Consider the following 18,869-nt stretch of genomic DNA (forward strand, 5'->3'; position numbering starts at 1 on the left):
TTTGAGCGCTGCACTCACACTGTCAACGCATATTTCCAGCAGTTTCTCCCGCCCTCTCCTCCAAAAAAAGAAAAAAAAAAAAATCCGACTTGCCTTCCATGTGCAGCGTGTTGTGCGGGGTTATAATAGGTTTTTTTCCTTGATGAGGCGTTATTATTATTTAATTCAAAGTATAAACTCACCCTGCCTTTATAGATCACACAAGCCCTCTGGCTGCATTTATGCACTTGTAAAATCTCACAAAAAAAAAAGAAAAACATAAAGCAACTCCTTCATATTTAACAGCAATCTATCGACTTGTTTATCAGGAAGTGTTTTGGATGGGGAAAAAAACCCAACAGTTATCGAAAGTGGGTCGATCAACCTATATGTATCTAATTTATTTTAGCTGAACCATCAACTAGAAGTCTTGATTCCACCAGGGAATTCAAAGCCCTCTAACGGCCTAAACTGTTTCAGTAAATGAATGTCAGTGGGGGGATATCGGGGTGTTTCTTTTATTTTCAACGCTTATAATTTTCTGTCTTCACTCAGCTTGTCAGTTGTTTTATTGTGTGTGTGAAGATGGAAGTCGGGATGATGATGATGATGAAGCCAGGCTCAGAGGCATATAGGCGGCAGAACATGCGCAGTGGACACTTGTGCCATATTGGAATGAGGTCGTTTAAGAAAAGTGCGTCAAGCTAACGGAAGTAAGGCGACACTACCCGCCACAATAAAAGCCCCGCGCGTTGCCCGAGCGACGGTTGGAGCTGTAGATGTCGAGGAGTAGAAGCTGCACGAGACTCAACTTCGCCGCCATAATGGAAAGAGGTAGGTTGCAAACCGTTTTTGACTCAAGCTGGGCAATGTTTATATTATCTTGATATACAGTGAACTTTTTTTTTGTTCTGTTTGAGATATTAATTTTAATTACCTGTAAAAAAAAAATAAAATAAAATAAAAAACTGGCAGAGGAAGAAAAACAGTTTAAACAGTTAGTTTCTACATAAATATTTATTTGAAGATTAAATAATTGAATATTAGGTCAATGTGAAATCATAATTCAGGAATATTACATATTTTAAACTCCAATCAGGATATGTGATTAGTTATTTCTCACTGGGAGAAAATGGTGAAAAGATCCAAGCAAGGAACTGAACCATTTTCTCCACGGAAGTCAAGAGTGCTACAAATCATATGTGACTGGGTATAAATCAATTTAAGGTTTCTCTTAAAGGATTGTAAGGGTAAAAAAGTGGTTTTGCACATATCCATCAGATTGAAATTTATTTGACTTTTTTCTAAACTAAAACTTTAAAATTTAAGCTTAAGTGTTATTAGAGCTGTCAGTAATTAATACATTTTCACTTTACATGTAAACTCTTGGTCTGTTGAAAATTAAAGATTAAGGTTTGGTATCTTTTTGGTATAAGAGATCATAGTAATTATGTTTTGTTTGTTTAATTATTCAACATCACAGAATAAACTAAGTATAAGAAACTTTAGCAATTCAGCAGTGTTGGAAACAAAAGGACTGTGACATCAGTATATATTGAATAAAATATGATGATCCTTATTTTCATTGCTATTGTTTTCGTTGATGGGGTAGATTGAGATACAAATTCATAATTATGAGATATTTGCCTTTCAACTGAATCTTATTATGACTTTATATTTGGCTTTTTTCATGTGGCAGAAGCGTGCTTCAATTGAAGAGGATGGGCCACTGAAAAAAAAAAAGTTAACTGATTTTTAAATATTATTTCAGGTTGATATGGGGAAAAAAGTCAGAACTCTGACTTTTTTTTCTCAGAATTCTGACTTTAATCTCAGATTTCTGACTTTTTTTCTCGGAATTCTGACTTTGATTTAAGAATTCTGACGTGTTTCACGGAATTCTGACTTTGATCTCAGAATTCTGACTTCTCAGAATTTTGGATCTTAATGTAGATAGGCACCATTAAGGAAGAAATGTGGGAGCACTCAGCTTCACTGACGAAGATCTGAGTTGTTTGAGAGGGTCAGTAACACATTAGTGGAAAAGGATGCAATTAGGCAACTTTTTACGTGCCCGAGGGGTCCCCGGTGATGCTATTTCATTAATGGAAGAGCAGAAGGTAATTAAATCAAGAGAGCTAGTTTAGTCTCTAAAACAGACATGGCTGCGGCTAGATGCTAACATGTCAGCTGTCGGAATTCAGTCAGAATTTTGAGAAAAAAGTTTTTTTTTTTTCTCTCATATTATACTAAAATAAAAGTTACATATCAGTTAACTTTTTTTTTTTTCAGTGGCCCTCTTCCGTAGGCTTCCATAGTTTTTAAACCAAACCTCTGCTAGGTGTTTAAGACGGCCTGCCACTCACAAGATGGCGGCGAAACGACGTATTGTTTCCACGGGGGCTACTTGGCCAAGCTCTACAGCGCTAGCTATGCGAGCCTATTATTTTGAAAGGTTTCGCCGGCAGTCCGTTTTTTTTTCATTAACGCTGGATTAACGCTGCTGCGAGAGCGAGCAGGCGAAGAGAAACGGCATCTAAAAAAGCGACTTGGAAAAACTACTTATCGGTAAGGGGATAATTTGGCGACTAAATATTCACGTACTCTGTGTTGTTTTTCACGTATTATTAACGGTGTTTTTTACAGTGGGGGCGCCTTCGCCTTTTTTCCCGTCTCTCAAAAAGATGAGTCGGCTTCGGTCGAGTGTAAGCGCCCTTATTGCTCACCCAGCTTTGCTCCTATATATCGCTCCAGCAGCCGTGACGTTCAGTAACTTGACTCGGACACAGTCGGTCCCAGCATGCGTCCAAAGAGTCCCGCACGGCCCTGGCAGTTTTCGGGACGGGGGGCTGTTTTTTATCGTTGTCATGTTTTTTTTTTTTTTTTTCTGCTCAGTGTGAAAGTTGGACCGTCAGCGCAGTGTTGGTCTGTCTGCAAAAAAAAAAATATATATATATATATATATATCTTGGCCCCATTTGTCTGTATTTTTCAACGCATTAACCGTTGCAACCATAAAGCAGTTTAAAGACTGCGTGGAATTTTCCACTTATTTTTGCCTCGGACACTAAAATATATTTCTAACGTCGAAGTCTTACATAATGAAGGTTGCACGACCTTATCCGATTTGTTTTCTTTTCCCCGAGACGGTGGCTTAAAAAAAAATAAAATAAAAAAAGACACATAAACTAAACGCGGGTTTTTAGAAGCCAGTAAGATCTAAACTGTTGACATTTTGTAAATTGACTCAATACAAGCGATTATTCATGTGGCCTCTTAACTTCCCTATTGTGCAACTTGAGTGATCCGCTGGCAGCGCGCTGCTCAGACCCACAGCAGCTTCTCTGCAAAGTGCATCCAGCCTGTTATTAGATAGAAAATAGCAAATAATGCTGTTTTCTTTGTTTGTTTTCATGTGGTCGTTTGGGTTAAAGGATCATGGACTGATACTGTGTCTGAATATGCAAACTTATGGCGATTAGAAGCACCAGTAGGTTCATATCATGTTTTTGGGGGAAGTTGAGCTTATTAAAAATGTTCATATGAGGTGATATCAACACTTCAGGGCGCCTGCTTTATGTTTCATATAGTTTATCAGCTATTTTAGTAAATTGAGTTTTACAAAAAAAAAAAAACATGTATTTATTAAGTGAAACATCTTTACATATTAAAGTGTAGGTAATGTTTTAATTACGATTATAAAAAATATAATAATTATAGAAAAAAAAGTAAACAAAATGAATTAAAACCAGGGGCGGAGCTAGATGGGGGCCCAGGGCTGGCCATGTGGCCACCCCTACCATTTTTTTTCCTCTAATACAGACGGTAGCAGCAGTAATACTCTAAAGGGTAATGTTCAAACTTATTAAATATTTAAATTTTTCATATATTAACTTGACAACAGAAACACTGTGGTTAATGATGCACATCAATATACAAACATTAAAGATGATACATAAAGAATTCATGCTCTTTTCAGAACTAAATTTTCAATTATTTGGGGTAAAGATAAAATGATGTGCGTCTGTAGGCCTTCAGTGAAATCATAGATAAATAAATACTATAATAATAACTTAAAAAATCATTTAATGTGGATGTTTGCCCCAGAACTCAAACCTGAAAGAATTTTGTCCACTATACCTTTTATTTACACAGCATAGATGTTTAAATATATCTGTTTATTTGTTAGCCAACACTGCAGGGGAGTATAGGTTGTCTTTATTTAGAAAATATGGATGTTGTGCTTGTTCCTGTTGAAACAGTGTAGATTGACCCTGAGGTTCTGTTGCCTTTGACTGGCCACCGCTATTAGGATTTTCTGGCTACGCCTCTGTTTAAAACTACAGCAGCATCAATCAGTAAGATATTGTAGTTGGAACAACTTTTTTTTTCCTTTCAGTGTTTCTGATTAGTGATGGCATGTCAATGAATTTTTTTTCACATTTAATAAACGCATTATATCTCCAAATGTCTTTGGTACATTTTAATCTGAATTCCTTAAAAGCTATTTTGTGAAATAAACAAGAGAAAAGTGCTCTGAACTATTACCTCCAATTTAATTTATTTTAATCTGTTTTAGACTATAGGAAAAACAAACAACATGGAAGGTCACAAGTTGTAGAAAACTGGATTTGCCAAGAAAAATATTCTCCTGTTAGTAAAAAAAATCATATTTCCAGAAATACAATCCCTTTTTTTTTTATTTGTCTGCTGTAGTTCTTATGGTGTTATCATTTTTAATGAAAAAGTAAAAAACACATTTTTACCCTTTATTTGCAAATACAAACCTTTTCAAAAGTATAACATCGTTTTGCCTCTCTTTAAAAGTTGAAAAGCAACAATTATATATTCTTCGGCTAAATAATAAGGCATTTCAGCTAAATTAAAGCATTTGTATCTGGTATTTTAATACTGCTGCATGTAGTTATGCAAACACTAGATGCGCACCTTCCCAATTTAGCCTTACCTGGAACTGCTCTTTATAGAACAAAATACAGTGAAATTGTTTGGTTAATTAGTCAGGCTAACTGCTAAGCATTCAGTTGCTTAGCAGAAAAAGCTTAACTCTCAACATAAATCAGCTTCTTCTTAAAAACACGGATGTGTCTTCTTTAGTTTCCACACCATATAGAACTGGCAAACAAAGAAATTGGGCTTTCCATTAAGCAAGGTTAAAGTCTCTGTTGGGCCAGTATTTAGTAACAGGTGGGGGAGGGGAGCACGGCATTACTTGTTGCTCTTTAGGATGAAACGAAGGCAAAAAAATCTGAGGCTATTCTAGAGTTGTTATGATGGTAAAATTTGATGTTGTTAGAATTTAAAACGTTGTGTTGGACCTTAGTACTGCTTTTCTAATCTATTTGGTCACATGCTGGACTATTGAGAAAAACACTGAACTGATGCAAAAGCACAACATCTCTGGTCATATGACAGTTTTTATATCAAAGTCAAAAACAAAACATCTCTCTCTTAGGTCATCACTGCTGCAGGATCTGAGAAATGTGTTTTTTTTTTTTACTAAGGAAAGATTTCTGAAGGTGCTGAACTCAGAGAAGATCATTTTCCTTTTTTTACTCTGAGGATGTATTTTTCATCCAGGAGCTGTTGTTTCTGAAATTATAGCAGCATGCCTCTTGTTTCTATGCAACAACACAAAAGCCGACAAGAACTGTGACTCTGCTGAAGGGATCTTTCTGCGGTGGGGGATTAACCTTGGCACCATTGCAGCCAATACTTTCCTGTCAGTTTAAGTCAAACTTTCTATTCTTTTGCAAAGCTTTTAGTAATGAATTGCTAACAGTGGAACATTTGCTTGCAGCCTTTTTTTTTTTTTTTTTAAAGCTTTCTCTCTGGAGCTCAAATATAATATAGAATGCTCCTTTCATGTCTCAAATTGACCTCTTAGGGGTTTACTTCTCCCTATAATGCTTTCAAGCTATTTAAAAAAAAAATTAAAAAAAAAAAATCTCGAAAGTTGGCTTTCTCACTGAACATTTTTGACAAATGGAGCACCATGTTCTGGCCAAATCCTACTCTGGTCATGTAACAGACTGCTACCAAAACATCTCTGGCAGTGCAGGGACTCTCCTTCCCTTAGCTCCTCACTGTCTCCCCTCCTGCACTGCTGACAGAAAGCTGTGCATTTTGCTGAAAATTGGTCGATCTTACTGAGTACTTCAAGTTATTGTAAAGAGTTAAGAATATGAAAGCACAACTTCATCTGTGGTGAACTAAATGGTTACAAAGCAGCCTCATTTTCTCCAAGTCTGAATGATTGTCTCTCCACACTCTAATCTCGACAGAACAGGCTGCATCTTAGCCGACGTCGTGCTCTGGCTGATAACAGAAGCAGACTTTTTCTTTTCAGACTGAAGTTTTGTAAAAGTATATTATGTGACGGCACATGGCGTACAATAAAGTATAGCGTATAGTAGCAAGTAAATGAATCCAAATACAAACACTTATTTGTAAAGTAATTATTACTTCTCTGTGTATGATTAAAGACAACAGTTAAAAAAGATACTTTACATTGCAGTGCAAGGGGTTTGTTTCAACAGCAGTTAAAAAAATGTGCAATTTTGATGCCAAACAGCTCAAAGTGATTAGATTCAGTCTTATTTAAAAACGTCTGACTTTATTTTTTTCACAGTAAAACATGACGAGAAAGATAATCTAATCAGAATCATCAGAATCAGATATACTTTAAAGTGCAAAGTCATACTGTCAACTTTTAAAGGGTTGGAAAAACCCATTAGTAAGAGTATGTCTTCATCAAAGTCTGATTACCTCTCAGAACAGTCTGTTTATTTTCCCCCTCCCACACCTGTTGCTGGGCACCACGGGGCAGCTGGCTGAAAGAAATGCGGTGTCATTTTCCGTTGTTTGTAATGGAAAGGAAAAGGTGGATGTTTGGAAATGTTTCAAGTCAAAACAGAAACATAGATGAAGGATGTGGTGTAGAAAGTGAAATTGGGCCACCTTACAGTCGTAACAGGATAAAACTGTTCACTGAAAAAAGTGCAGCGAGTTGCAGGGAGGATCCACCAGAGCAGGACTATTAATCAGTCCTACTTGAATTTAGATTTAGAGAAAAAGCTAAAGATTTAATTAACATAAACACCAAAAAAATAAATAAATATTATAAATAGAATTTGAACCAGTGGCAATTTCTCATTCAGTACTAGGGAGGCTTAACCTCCCCTGTAAATTTCGTAAAATTATTTTTAAAATATGCATTGTGAAACGATATAAATATAGTTTTAAACTGCGTTAATAATGAACTGAAATGTGCCTGATTTCATGAGTATTTTGCACATTAATCAGCTGTTTATTCCGCTATCGGACGCAATCTCCCCTCCTAGAGCAGCAGGACGCTTTTAATGAGAAATCTAGGGCCACAATAAACGTTTAATTAGCAAATCAATTAATCCGTCAATTCTTTTTTTTTTTTTTTATTAATCGATTCATAATCGGATAGTGAAGTGTTGCTTAAAGAAGAGTTTTTTTGAAATTTAACCAGGTGAAACGTTTTTTATCTAAAATGCAAAATGTTTACATATTGTTTTCACAATTTTTCTATAAGTGGTGCTCAAGGTGAGTCGCTCTGTCAGCAAAAGGCATGATTTAGAGTCTATACTCCAGTTAACGATTAATCAATCACTAAATTAGTTGACGATTATTTGCATAAGAGATTAATCTGATTAATTTTTTCAGCCCTGGAGAAATCCCTGGTGAGGTTTCAGCCTCCGTCTGTTGAACTAAGCAATGAAAAAGAAAGAGCTCTGATTGAAAAGCGCTGCAAAATACGTCACCTCCAGTGAGGCTGAACTTAGGGTGTCTATGGAGCAGGGCGCGTCGTGAAGCTGACTGCTTGATGCTGATTGGCAAACATACTTATGAATTTTTGAATGACATTAGCCAGACAGCGAGGAGGTTTTTCTCATAATTAGAGAGGGAAAGAGTTAAAATATTTCAGATTGCTTCACAGAAGCTATTTTACCCTATTCTATTAATGTGTTTTATGTGTTTCAACATTTTTTAATGCAGTATGTGACGTTTGTATTTAATTAACGCCATTGAGCCTCCCCTGTTTCAGAGAGCAGCAGCCGCCTCTGGTTTGAACTTTAAGAATCAATATATTAGATTTTCTTAGCAGTAGTGGCAACAATTCTTTGATTAATATAATCAAATTATAATTTTCTTACATGTGTAATTAATTCAGTTTTTACATGGTATAATGCTGAAAAAATGGTGGTAGTTCCACCAAAGGTTTGCATCATCTGACCATCTCATAGCAGCCTGATATGAGATGCGCTTTTTCTGTTTGAAAACATCAAGAAGTAAATTTAGCCACAGTCTTATTCAATTGTGCATCAGAGGAGAAAATGCTGGTGTTTTAGACTAACTAATGGTGAGATACAGATGCCACCTAGCAGAGGTTATGGAGATGTTCTCTGATGTTTTTGTTCATGTTATCAGATCGTGCTTCCCACTCAGAGACATCTGAGGCCCAAAAAAGCATTTTTCTAAAAAGCTTCATGGCATGTTAAGTGCGGATGAGACTATGATTCGTTAAGTGCTTGGAACGGGGATGTGCTGCGTGGATGTCGGTAGGCTCTGAGCGCCTGTTTGTGTGTGAGTGTGGGTGGGTGTGTGCATTTGGCCCTCTCGTCTTTCGGGTTCAGTTGGGAGTGTCGTTTGGTGTGAGATTTAGGCAGACTGCTGCTAACTGTGGTCCACTCAGACCACTTTACCGAGTGCAAAACAGGGAAGTCGCTTTTCTTCCTGTGTGCCTGTAGAGCCGAGGCTGTGGTGAACTTCTGCAGAATGCTACGGCTCGTGCAGCCTAAAGTGAAAAATCAAACAGGTTTGACTTGAAAACGTAAAGAACTTTATAGGAGTGTTGGTTTATTTAGTTTTTTTCCCTCAGTTGTAGAATTAAACCTTTGAATCCATGCACCAGTGTTTGTAAAGCTCTTTTTGCTGCTCTTTTTAACTCTTTTTCAATCCCCCCTCCCAGCCCCCCAGGACAATGAGAACCTCTGGTTTGTGTGTCTTTGTCAGAGGGAGGGGAGAGAGGACAGAGAAAGTCTGGTGCGGGGTCGTGGGTGAAAGGCGGGCGCTGATCCCGATGGAGCACCGGGGTCGCAGTGGCAGTCCGGCGGTCGGCAGGGGTCGGCCCTCGGCGGCGGCCCCTGTTTTTAATAGAGATGTCAAATGTGACAAAGACGAGGCTGACAGCGCGGCTGAATGGAGCTGAGCTGACGGAGCGGCTCCCCTCGGTGCCAGCTCTCCCATCTTTCGCATTCACGCCACTCTCTCCTGTTGCTTTAACTGATTTCATCTGCTTTTCACAATCATGCGGGGTCAGCTCCATGTGTCAAAGCGATCCACATTCACGTCAGGCCTATGTTTGAGTCTTCATCACCGGTTTCGAGAAGGAAAAACAAAAAAAGCTTACAATTAAGATTTTGCAAAAGATATTCTATTCGCTAGTTGAAGCGACTCCTGCGAGATTAAAATTTGCCAGCCATCTGGGGTGCTACTTAGGTGCTAAGTGCAGGGCCAGAAGAGAAGCTTTTGGAATATTAATGTTCCAACTTCAGATTTGGCAGCGTTGTGTGATAAATGCAGCATTCCTTCATTTAGCATTTTCACAAAGACTGAAACAAGCGCACATTTATCTGGCTTAATGGTTATTAAAGCAGCTGAAATTCTTGTTGTCTTGATCCACTCGGCCCTTCAGGTCCCTCCGGTGGTGTTTATAGTGGGCTCATTTTGAAGAAGTCACACATTTTTTCACACTGAGACATCCTACAAATGAAATGTAGTTTATTAGGATGTTTCTAGATGGGATGGATCAAAATAAGGCCATGCACAGTTGTAAAATCTGGATAAATCTGGTTTGCATTCATATTCATCCTTCTTGACTCTCATGGTTTAAATAAATTCCCATGCTATATAATATCATCAGAAGCCACCCAATTATTAAATCAAGAATATGAGTGTGTAATGTTTAAATACAGCTGTTCTGCTGAGGCCTCAGAGGGGTGGCGGAGAAGTGGAAATATCTCAGGGAGTCTTAGAGTATTCACATTTAGCAGAGAAGCAGCCCAGATGAATTTAAGCCAGAAATTATTCATATCTCTGGCACATTAGAATTTTTTTTTCATTAATTTCAGAAGTTTGTTTCTGATGGGAAAGAAGACAGGGATATTTTAGAATAATGATAAAATTATCCTCTTTTTATTTTTATTTTATTAAAAGTTAACTTGTCAAATTTTACTAATATTGTCAATGGAAAGCTCCAAATCACTACCACCCTAATCTCTAGCTTCTCTGTAAGATTCAGGTTTGATCTCTGGCTGCTCCCTGGGAATATAACAAGTTAGAAGAAGCTTGCTGTTAGAATCAGGGGTGTCCCAATACAAAGTATTCATGTTCAATACGATACCCATATAGAAGCTTTGAGTATTGGCTAATACCAATATTAACCCAATAGGATATCAGCATGATCATACATATTTTAACACATCATCCAGTGTTTGATGGAATGATAGGACTCAAATAAAGAACAAAGTCAACAACAATAGACCCTAAAACTTTAAAGAGAGGTGGATAGGAGTGGAGTGTTTCTGTCATCACGCTCATATCAGAGATCAGGCTGATGTACTCCGATGCTCATTTTCTGCCTGATTTTATATATTACTGACTGATTTCCAATATAAAACTGGAGCGGAACATTTCTAGTTCAAATGCAAAAGATCATTTTGAAGCTAAGTCTTTCTTTAAGCTAAGTCTTTCTTTAATGATCTGATGATCCTTTAATGAAGGATGAACTGTGGTTCTGGAGAAAGTGGAGAGATCCACAGCTTAGATGGGTGATTCTTTTAGCAGGGAAAATATGTTGGTCAGAGTCTATGGGAAGATGGATGAAGCTAATTGCAGGATAATAATGGAAGTAAACTTCTTAGAGGTTGCAAAAGACTTGAGACTAAAGGAAAAGTTTTATTTTGTTTGTTATTTGTTTTTTTTTTTAGCAGGTTGACAGTCTTAGAAATAAACCCTAAAAGAAAGGCAAATAACTGCACCAAAATGGGCTTCTGCTAAATGCTAACGCAGGGGGCTTAATACAAATGCATGCCACACTTTTCAGATTATCTTGCAAAAAATTCTGTAAACCATGTATGCTTTTCTTTCCATGTCACAACAGCAATCTACTTTCTTGGTCTATTATCTAAATTCTGTTATTCATACTTTATGCAATATTCTGTATGGCTTATTGCATCCAACTGATCCCTGTTGAAAGAGATTTGTTGCACTTTTTGTTTGCAGCTTATCTATCTGAGAAGGGAAAGTGCCATCTCGATATCATATTGTTGAAAAATGACTTCAGATATCTTCTTGTTCAGCAGTACACAGAGTGACACTGTGCAGAAGAGAACATTGAAAAGGCTTAATATCTATCCTTCTCTTTATCAAAAGTTTGGAGCCATTTTGAGTCATTCCCTCACTGTCGCCTGCAAACATCTCTTCTGCACTGATCCTTCTCAGAGCTTCGAGCCTCGGCCTTGAGGGGGACCAGCATGAGCCAGGCGACGCTCGAGTCTGGTAAGAACTTCTCTATGAGCGGCTGGATCACATAAGTCGGACTTGTTGTTAGGAGAGTAAATGTGTGTGTTCCAGATGGAGACGTTGCTCAGGATGGGGCTGACTTTAGCTGGGATGACTACCTGGAGGAGACTGCAGCCGTGGCTGTGCCCCATCACGCCTTCAAACATGTAGGTGAACATTTTCCAAGTTACTGGTGATTGTTTACCATGCTGCTGTCTTAAAGGAATAGTACACCCAAAACAGTTTGGAGCAGTTTGGAACAGTTTGTTTTGGGTGTACTATTCCTTTAAGAATTCAGAGTCAAATTATGCTCTAATATGATGATAGAATTAAATCCATTAAATCTATAATATTCAAGTTTATTTTAACCTTGTTTAATCAAGTGATCCAACTCATGTCTCAGGTGGACCAGGGCCTCCAGACAGGACTGACCCCAGGTATGAAGTTGGAGGTATGTGTCCGCTCAGAGGCCGACAGCCCTTACTGGGTTGCCACTATCATCACCACATGTGGCCAGCTGCTGCTGCTGCGCTACGAAGGCTACCAGGATGACCGACGCGCCGACTTCTGGTGCGACATCATGACGACAGACCTCCACCCATTGGGCTGGAGCCGGCAGCACGGCAAGACCATGAGGCCCCCCGAAGGTGAGTTGTTCACTGACTCTTAAGTCAGTCAGACAAGATAAGTTCTAAAAAAAGATGTCAAAACCCTGAACAAGGGTGTCTGCGGTTGGACAGGAAGCAGGTATCTTCAGATGCGAAACCACTGACTCAGCTAGGGGCTGCCTTATGCTGCATTTGGCTCCAAAATAACAATCAGAAAAAAAAAAAAAAAGTTAATTTGTTTTCAGAATATACAGTCCCATCAGACCAATTTGATTGTCATGTTTTCCCACGGGGATGGTGCATTCAGGGACACCAAAGCACCGCATACTACAGGACTGCTGTCTCCTTTATTTACATGACTTATAGAAAACCTTAATAGATAGATTTCAATGTCGTCCACCAACTTTTGGTAAACAGCTGTGTTAAAAGTGAGAGTAAATTACTTATTTTTCTTATAAGAAGGATTAAAGGATGTTGGCTGAAGGAATATCAGAGTGGAAGGAGCAGAATAGATACATGTGCCACTTCTAGTTTATTTTTCTTTGTTAAATTATAAAAATAAATACTTTGTTAGTTAATCTCCAAATGAAATTGAAATCAATCAAACCCATTTAAAATACATTTCGTTTTTGGGGTTATAATGAGGACATTAGCACTTCATTCAACCTCTAATCAGGTGCGGAACCCCTGGTTTATAATCTTCTGCTTTTAGAAGTTTGGTTTTGAATAAATAAATCACATTTAAAGTAAATAAATATTAAAATAACTGTACATAATAAAAAAATTTTTTTTTCTTGTTACTCGTTATAGTTACAGTAAAGATGGGCCAAAAAAAGGGAGCAGAAAAGAGCGTGTAATCGCTAAAGACCGAACCTAAACATTGTGAACCTTTTGTTTTAGGTGTGCGTGAAAAACATCCAGAGTGGGAGGCTCTGCTACAGAAGGCCTTGGCTGAGGATTGCGGAGCGCCTGCCAGTCTGCTGGAAATGGTAAAGCACACTGGAAAATCCATCTAGAAATAAGTAAAAACTTCTTAAATTAAGTGTATTTAGCCTTAATTTGGAAGGTAAATGAGATAGTTCGCCAATAAAATTAGTATTTTTTTTAACCTTGAAATTAGATAATTAGATAATATGTACTTGAAATAAGAAAATGCAATTGTGTTTTCTTATTTTAAGTGTACATTGTCTTGTTCCATTAGCAAAATGTGTCTTTTTATCTCCTCAACCCAAGAACAAATACACTTATTTTAAGAAAAAATGACTTATCTAGATTTCGATTTTTTCCAGTGCAGGATTTCTGAGCATCTGTCCAACTTTAAACACACAAGATCCTCACAGCCAGGAAGGAAACTTAGCTTCTGTATCTCTGCAATGTTAATGTAGCTTGTGAGATTAAAAATAGAGTTGTTGAAGTTGCAACATTTTTGTCAGACCATAAATGTTAGCTCTATTAAACAACTGCAAAGCTTGGTTGTGGAGAAAAACACCCACCAAGCTGGCAGTTTATAGCCTCCAGTGATTAGAGTAACTGATTTACTCACACAAGCCTTCACATAACATGGTGATGTTTTACTTTCTGTTTTACTTTCTGTCTGACAGCACTTGGTTGAGTTTTTCATATAGTTAATCTGGAAAAAAAGCAACTTTCAGGTCGGGCATGCCTGTTGGGAAATACCTCATCCTGAACTAAATGACTTCATGTCTGCAGTGAAGTCTGGCATGTGCAGCTCACATGCAGTCGGTCACATGTAGGGCTCTCTGAGCATGTGTTTACACCACAGAGGCCATGATGCTGAAAGTTATTTCTCATTGCTGTTAGTTGGCTGTCAGCCACTGAGCTTCAGTTCTGCTGCTTAGCTTCACAGTGCATTCTCTCCTCGCCGAGGCGTGTGTTCACATGTACCCGAGCAAGCGCTCGCTCTGTCCACTTCTCATTGATCGTCTCCCCCGATCCTCAGCCCCAACGCGGCAGAGACCCGCTGGAGCTGCTGACGGCCGGCTGTTACGTGGAGCTGCAGGACGGCACCGACCCGGGGTCGGCCTGGGCCGCCGAGGTGGAGGAGAATGTTGGAGGAAGGCTGAAGCTGCGCCTGCTGGGGACCGAGGGCCTCCCAGACACACCTGCAACCCTCTGGCTCTTTTATCTTCACCCACGCCTACACCCACCCGGCTGGGCCCAGGAGCACGGCTGCACCCTGAGGCCCCCGTCAGGTTAGCGGCTCTGACACCGGTCAACTTCTACGTTTACAGGGAAAACGAATGGATGCGATTAAAATTATAAAAGAAAATAAATATAACGTTTATGGTGTGATTGACAACCATATTCAAAGAAAGTATGTTTGTTTTTCAGTGCTTACAGTGAAATAAATGGGTAGTTACCCAGTAGAGCTTGAGATTAGTTTTCCACCCATGATCAGAGTAATTTTCAGGACTACAGCCTGTAAATACAATCTTGTTTGTATGCAAAATGTAAAAAAAAAAGAACTAATGGCTGTATACAGTATGTCCTGACACAGCTGGTTTCTCCTCTACTGCTGCTACAGCTGAAGGTGTATTGATTTTTAATGCCAGACTTTTTTCTTACTGTAGTTTTTTTTATACCTTCATTGACTCGGCTTATAAAAGCAACAAACAGAAGGTAATTGAAAGTAAAGCTTATCTTAAGGGAGTCAGTGTTAAATGGTTCACTCTAAAAGCCATTTTTCTCATACATAACCAACTGAGGGTTGAACTTTATAAAAGGATAAATGCTGGGGGGTTTTTCTAGGTAATTTAAATAAATAAAGGTGTGATGATGCATAAAATCAATTGTGGGGTTCTTTTTTTGGGTTCTCCAGGAACACTGCGCCTAAGAAACATAGGATCTATTATTATCAAGGACATATTGAGTAAAAATTGAACAAATTAAGGCAGGTTGGCATTAACTGTTATTTTTACAGATTGAGGTTAAAGGTTTTGATAGTTTCCAAATGAATTGGATTCATTTTATTAATTTGGTTAAAAAAGAAAAACCAAATAAACTGAGGAAAAAATTCTTAAATCATTGCTCATTAACATTCACAGGTTTTCCAATTATATGTTGCCTAAATGCAGTGATAACATAAATGTTAAGACTTTTTGTGGATGTTTAAAGCCTAAAGATTCAAACTGGGGTCATGAGATTGCATTTCTTCCACACCTTCTGTTGTTTTCATGGACATAGCCTCCCGAAGCATTTAAGGCCATGCACATGATCATGTTTACCTAATAGATGTTGGCTGTTCCTACAAGTAATCCTGTGTATTAGTCAGGGTAATGATATTAAAAATCAATATCATTTAAATCCTTCTATTCTATATTTACTTTAAATTCTCATGAAACAAACTCTAAATTATAAATAACATGCCTCAGTTGGTCTTTTCTAGCTGCAAACATGGAACAAAAACATGCATAATGTATTCATTACATATGATCTTGTGAATTTCAGATGTATGACTGAAGATGATTGAAATATCGTTTTTTTTTATCAAACAGTAATATTCTAGTACTTTAGTAGTCTTCAGCAGGTGATTTTTCTGTATTTATTTACTTCAGAACTGCTGGCGCTGCGTACTGAGGAAGAGTGGGAGGAAGTGAAACAGAGGATTACCTACCTTCCTCAGGATGAAGCCCTGACGGCAGAGTTTGCTAAGGTAAATCCAGCATCGCTGCACTTTTACAAAATACTTCTGTTTAGGATTACATCAGTGATAATTCCATCATGTCTCTGAAGCAACAACGTCCAAACTGGGTTTGTGAAAACGACCCACTAAGCATGTTTTTTGTTTGTCGTTTTAGGATCAGCCTGCTGTCGCTGATCATTGTTTTAAAGAAGGGATGAAACTAGAAGCTGTTGACCCTGCTGCACCCATCTCCATCAGGCCTGCAACTGTCACCAAGGTAACAGCGTTTCTCATTTCTCATGTGCTGCAATGTTCCTCCTGATGTATGCTGTTTGTTTATACCGATAATATTTGAATATTTATTACCCCAGAGGTCCACAGACTGTTCATTGGATGGTTTAGGGTGAAGAAAAACTGACTGAGAAGGTCTGGACTTTGATGCATTTTCTCATTTGTTTTTCAGGTGTTTGATGAGAAATATTTCCTGGTGACAATGGACGACCTCTGTGGAATAGAGGAGCCGGAAGGGGCAGGACGATCCTTCCTTTGTCACAGAGACAGTCCAGGGATCTTCCCAGCACAGTGGAGTCTAAAGAACGGGCTCCCTCTATGCCCACCACCAGGTTTGCCCTTTCAAATACATCCCTATGTTATCTTTTTCTGACTGTTTTTTAATGCTACCTTCTGTTCTCTTTTAGCTCCGCTCACTTCCCCTGTTGTTTTTGTCTTTCCTCCACTGCAAACAGGTTTCCAGGGTTCCGACTTTGACTGGGCAGACTACCTAAAACAGTGCGAGGCCGAGGCCGCTCCTCAGCACTGCTTCCCAAATGTGAGTCTTTTTCTAAAAACTGGGCATCTTGTGTTGCTCAATGATCTCAAATAAATGAGTTAATGTTTTCTTTCTATCTGCTAAGGCCGGGTTAAACGAGAACTAGAAATTAATTTATGAAAAATTTAATAAAACTCCTCTAAGTCCTGCGGAGCCCAGGGCTGTTTATCATTATGATGAAGTGATGCAGGGATATGATTATATTCAAATTTAAGTAAATATATTTACATTTTGCATATGTTTTGCATAAGGAAGAACTGGATACATGTAAAAGAAAACAGCAGAAAACCAACAGCATGCCTTATTGAAGGTTCAGCTGCAGTTTTAATAGTCGGTATCTAAATCTGGTGTAAATACCTTCACATATGGACGGATCTGATGCAGAGTCTAGAGCTGCCTGTTAGTAATGACAGATTAAACATCGTTCCACTTACTGTTGATGTTTGGTTTATCTACTGCAGAGCTGTAAAGTAACTGGAAAAACATTAGATTTAAAGGCCAGAGAATTTTTTTTTTCTTATAAGAGCCTTATTTTATAATAAAAAAAATAGAAAGGCCAAACCTTTAATTGAATTAGATTTATTCATTGTTAAAAAAAACAAATCTGATACCAAAATTTTCTCTCAATAGTTAAAAAACAAGATCTGTCAATATGAGGAGCGCAGGCGCTAAAGGGTCGCATCACTTTAAGCTTATAACAGGCTTTACGAATGGGCCTGTCAATTACATTAATGTTTTATCTAAATTACATTACTTCTATTGCTTAAGATGATCTGTGACGCTGACTGCATCTTCAGCAGCATTGCGGCAAAGTAGCTCAGGCCATGAATGAACCTGTCCATCCCTGGATTCTTTCTAAAACAGGCCTCCCTTTGTCCTTTGTTTAAGTTAAGGACCAGCCCATCTGCTGCATGCACGGGATGGTGGATCCCCCCCCCCCCAAAACATCAGCCTTTATTAATACTTGAAATAATCAAATAAGTGTGCAGCCACCTTTTGTCAATAGTTTCCTTTAATAAATCATGTAATTATAACTTTCTCAGTTAAAAGAAAAGGTTGTGAAATGTGTATTTTAACCTATTTAAGCATTTAGTCAGTTCATTAACAAATCATTAAATCTGTGATGGACCTCATGGTCTCTTTTGGAAAGCTGCAGACCTTCATTTCACTTAATTACTTCAACCTGGCTTGGGCTTAATGAAAGAGATGAAGCCAGTATGGAATCATCAAGCTTAGTCAAGCTTGGTCAAAGAAGAATTTCTAGATCCGTCCTATTAAATTTGCTGCAATATTTTTTCTTGTTTATTTGTCTTAGATCGTGAAGCAGCAGTACCAGAGGAAATTCCAAATCTGTCCACTTCTGTATACATTTAGCTTGCTTTTGTTTACTCAACAAATGATCAGAAGAATAGGATTTTTATTGCTGCTGGTTTAGGGTAAAGCATCAGCTGTTAAACTCCAATGTTTGTTTTTTATTTTTGTTTATAGGAGCAGTATGAACACAGCTTCAAAGAGGCCATGAAACTAGAGGCCGTCAACCCAGTGTCACCAGAGAACATTCATGTGGCAACTGTCACGAGGGTTAAAGGGCAGTACGTTTGGCTCAGCCTGGAAGGTGAGAGGGGCATGAAAGAAAATGTTCAGTTAGATATTATTTTTTTTCTGTGCTTTTTTTTTGGTTCTGGTCTGACTAGAAAGACAAATAGTTTTTACAGCTGTTGGTTGTATTTATTCTAATTTCTTTTAGTAATAATGGAATCCACTCATAGTGATCACCTTTGTCCAGAGCCAATTTGAATACTATAAGCAGTTGATTACTATATCAGTGAACCACTATAAGCGGAATCCACTGTAATTTTATGAAGCTATAGCAATCGCAACTTTGGTGGAACAAAAAAATAATCAAGAAATTTGAATTCCAAAGAGGCAAGGGGTTACTTTGATTTAATTTACTTTTTTTTTTTCTAAATAGACACTTTATACTGCATGTTGAAACTGAATATTGAAATAAAGAATGATTTAATTTCTCTGTTACTCATTTGCAGTGCTGGGACTCAGGCATTATTAGGTAACGCATTACAGTAACTTTGTTACTGTTGCAATAACTAGCACTGTAACTAATTAGTTTGTAAAAGCAAGTTATGCGTTTGTCATTACTACGCTTTAATTAGATTCGTTATCCGTACTTAATGTGTGT

At 38.0% G+C, this 18,869-nt stretch overlaps 1 protein-coding gene across 4 annotated transcripts in view; it reads left to right on the forward strand.

Annotated features, from left to right (window-relative positions):
* The first annotated feature begins 2,467 nt into the window (after window positions 1–2,467).
* The window catches only part of sfmbt1 (Scm-like with four mbt domains 1), a 29,782-nt gene continuing 13,380 nt past the window's right edge, over window positions 2,468–18,869 (forward strand). For all 4 annotated transcript variants that reach the window (XM_015385448.1, XM_015385450.1, XM_015385449.1 and 1 more), the window contains exons 1-11: window positions 2,468–2,547; window positions 11,464–11,589; window positions 11,665–11,759; window positions 11,996–12,239; window positions 13,101–13,189; window positions 14,161–14,413; window positions 15,776–15,873; window positions 16,019–16,120; window positions 16,307–16,466; window positions 16,590–16,672; window positions 18,161–18,287. In XM_015385448.1, coding sequence (XP_015240934.1) covers window positions 11,565–11,589; window positions 11,665–11,759; window positions 11,996–12,239; window positions 13,101–13,189; window positions 14,161–14,413; window positions 15,776–15,873; window positions 16,019–16,120; window positions 16,307–16,466; window positions 16,590–16,672; window positions 18,161–18,287 — 1,276 coding nt within the window. In that variant the 5' untranslated portion in view covers window positions 2,468–2,547; window positions 11,464–11,564. The remainder of the gene's footprint in view (window positions 2,548–11,463; window positions 11,590–11,664; window positions 11,760–11,995; window positions 12,240–13,100; window positions 13,190–14,160; window positions 14,414–15,775; window positions 15,874–16,018; window positions 16,121–16,306; window positions 16,467–16,589; window positions 16,673–18,160; window positions 18,288–18,869) is intronic.

The sequence above is a fragment of the Cyprinodon variegatus genome, unplaced genomic scaffold (genome assembly GCF_000732505.1).
Source record: "Cyprinodon variegatus isolate N-32 unplaced genomic scaffold, C_variegatus-1.0 Scaffold340, whole genome shotgun sequence".
Lineage (NCBI taxonomy): Eukaryota > Metazoa > Chordata > Actinopteri > Cyprinodontiformes > Cyprinodontidae > Cyprinodon > Cyprinodon variegatus.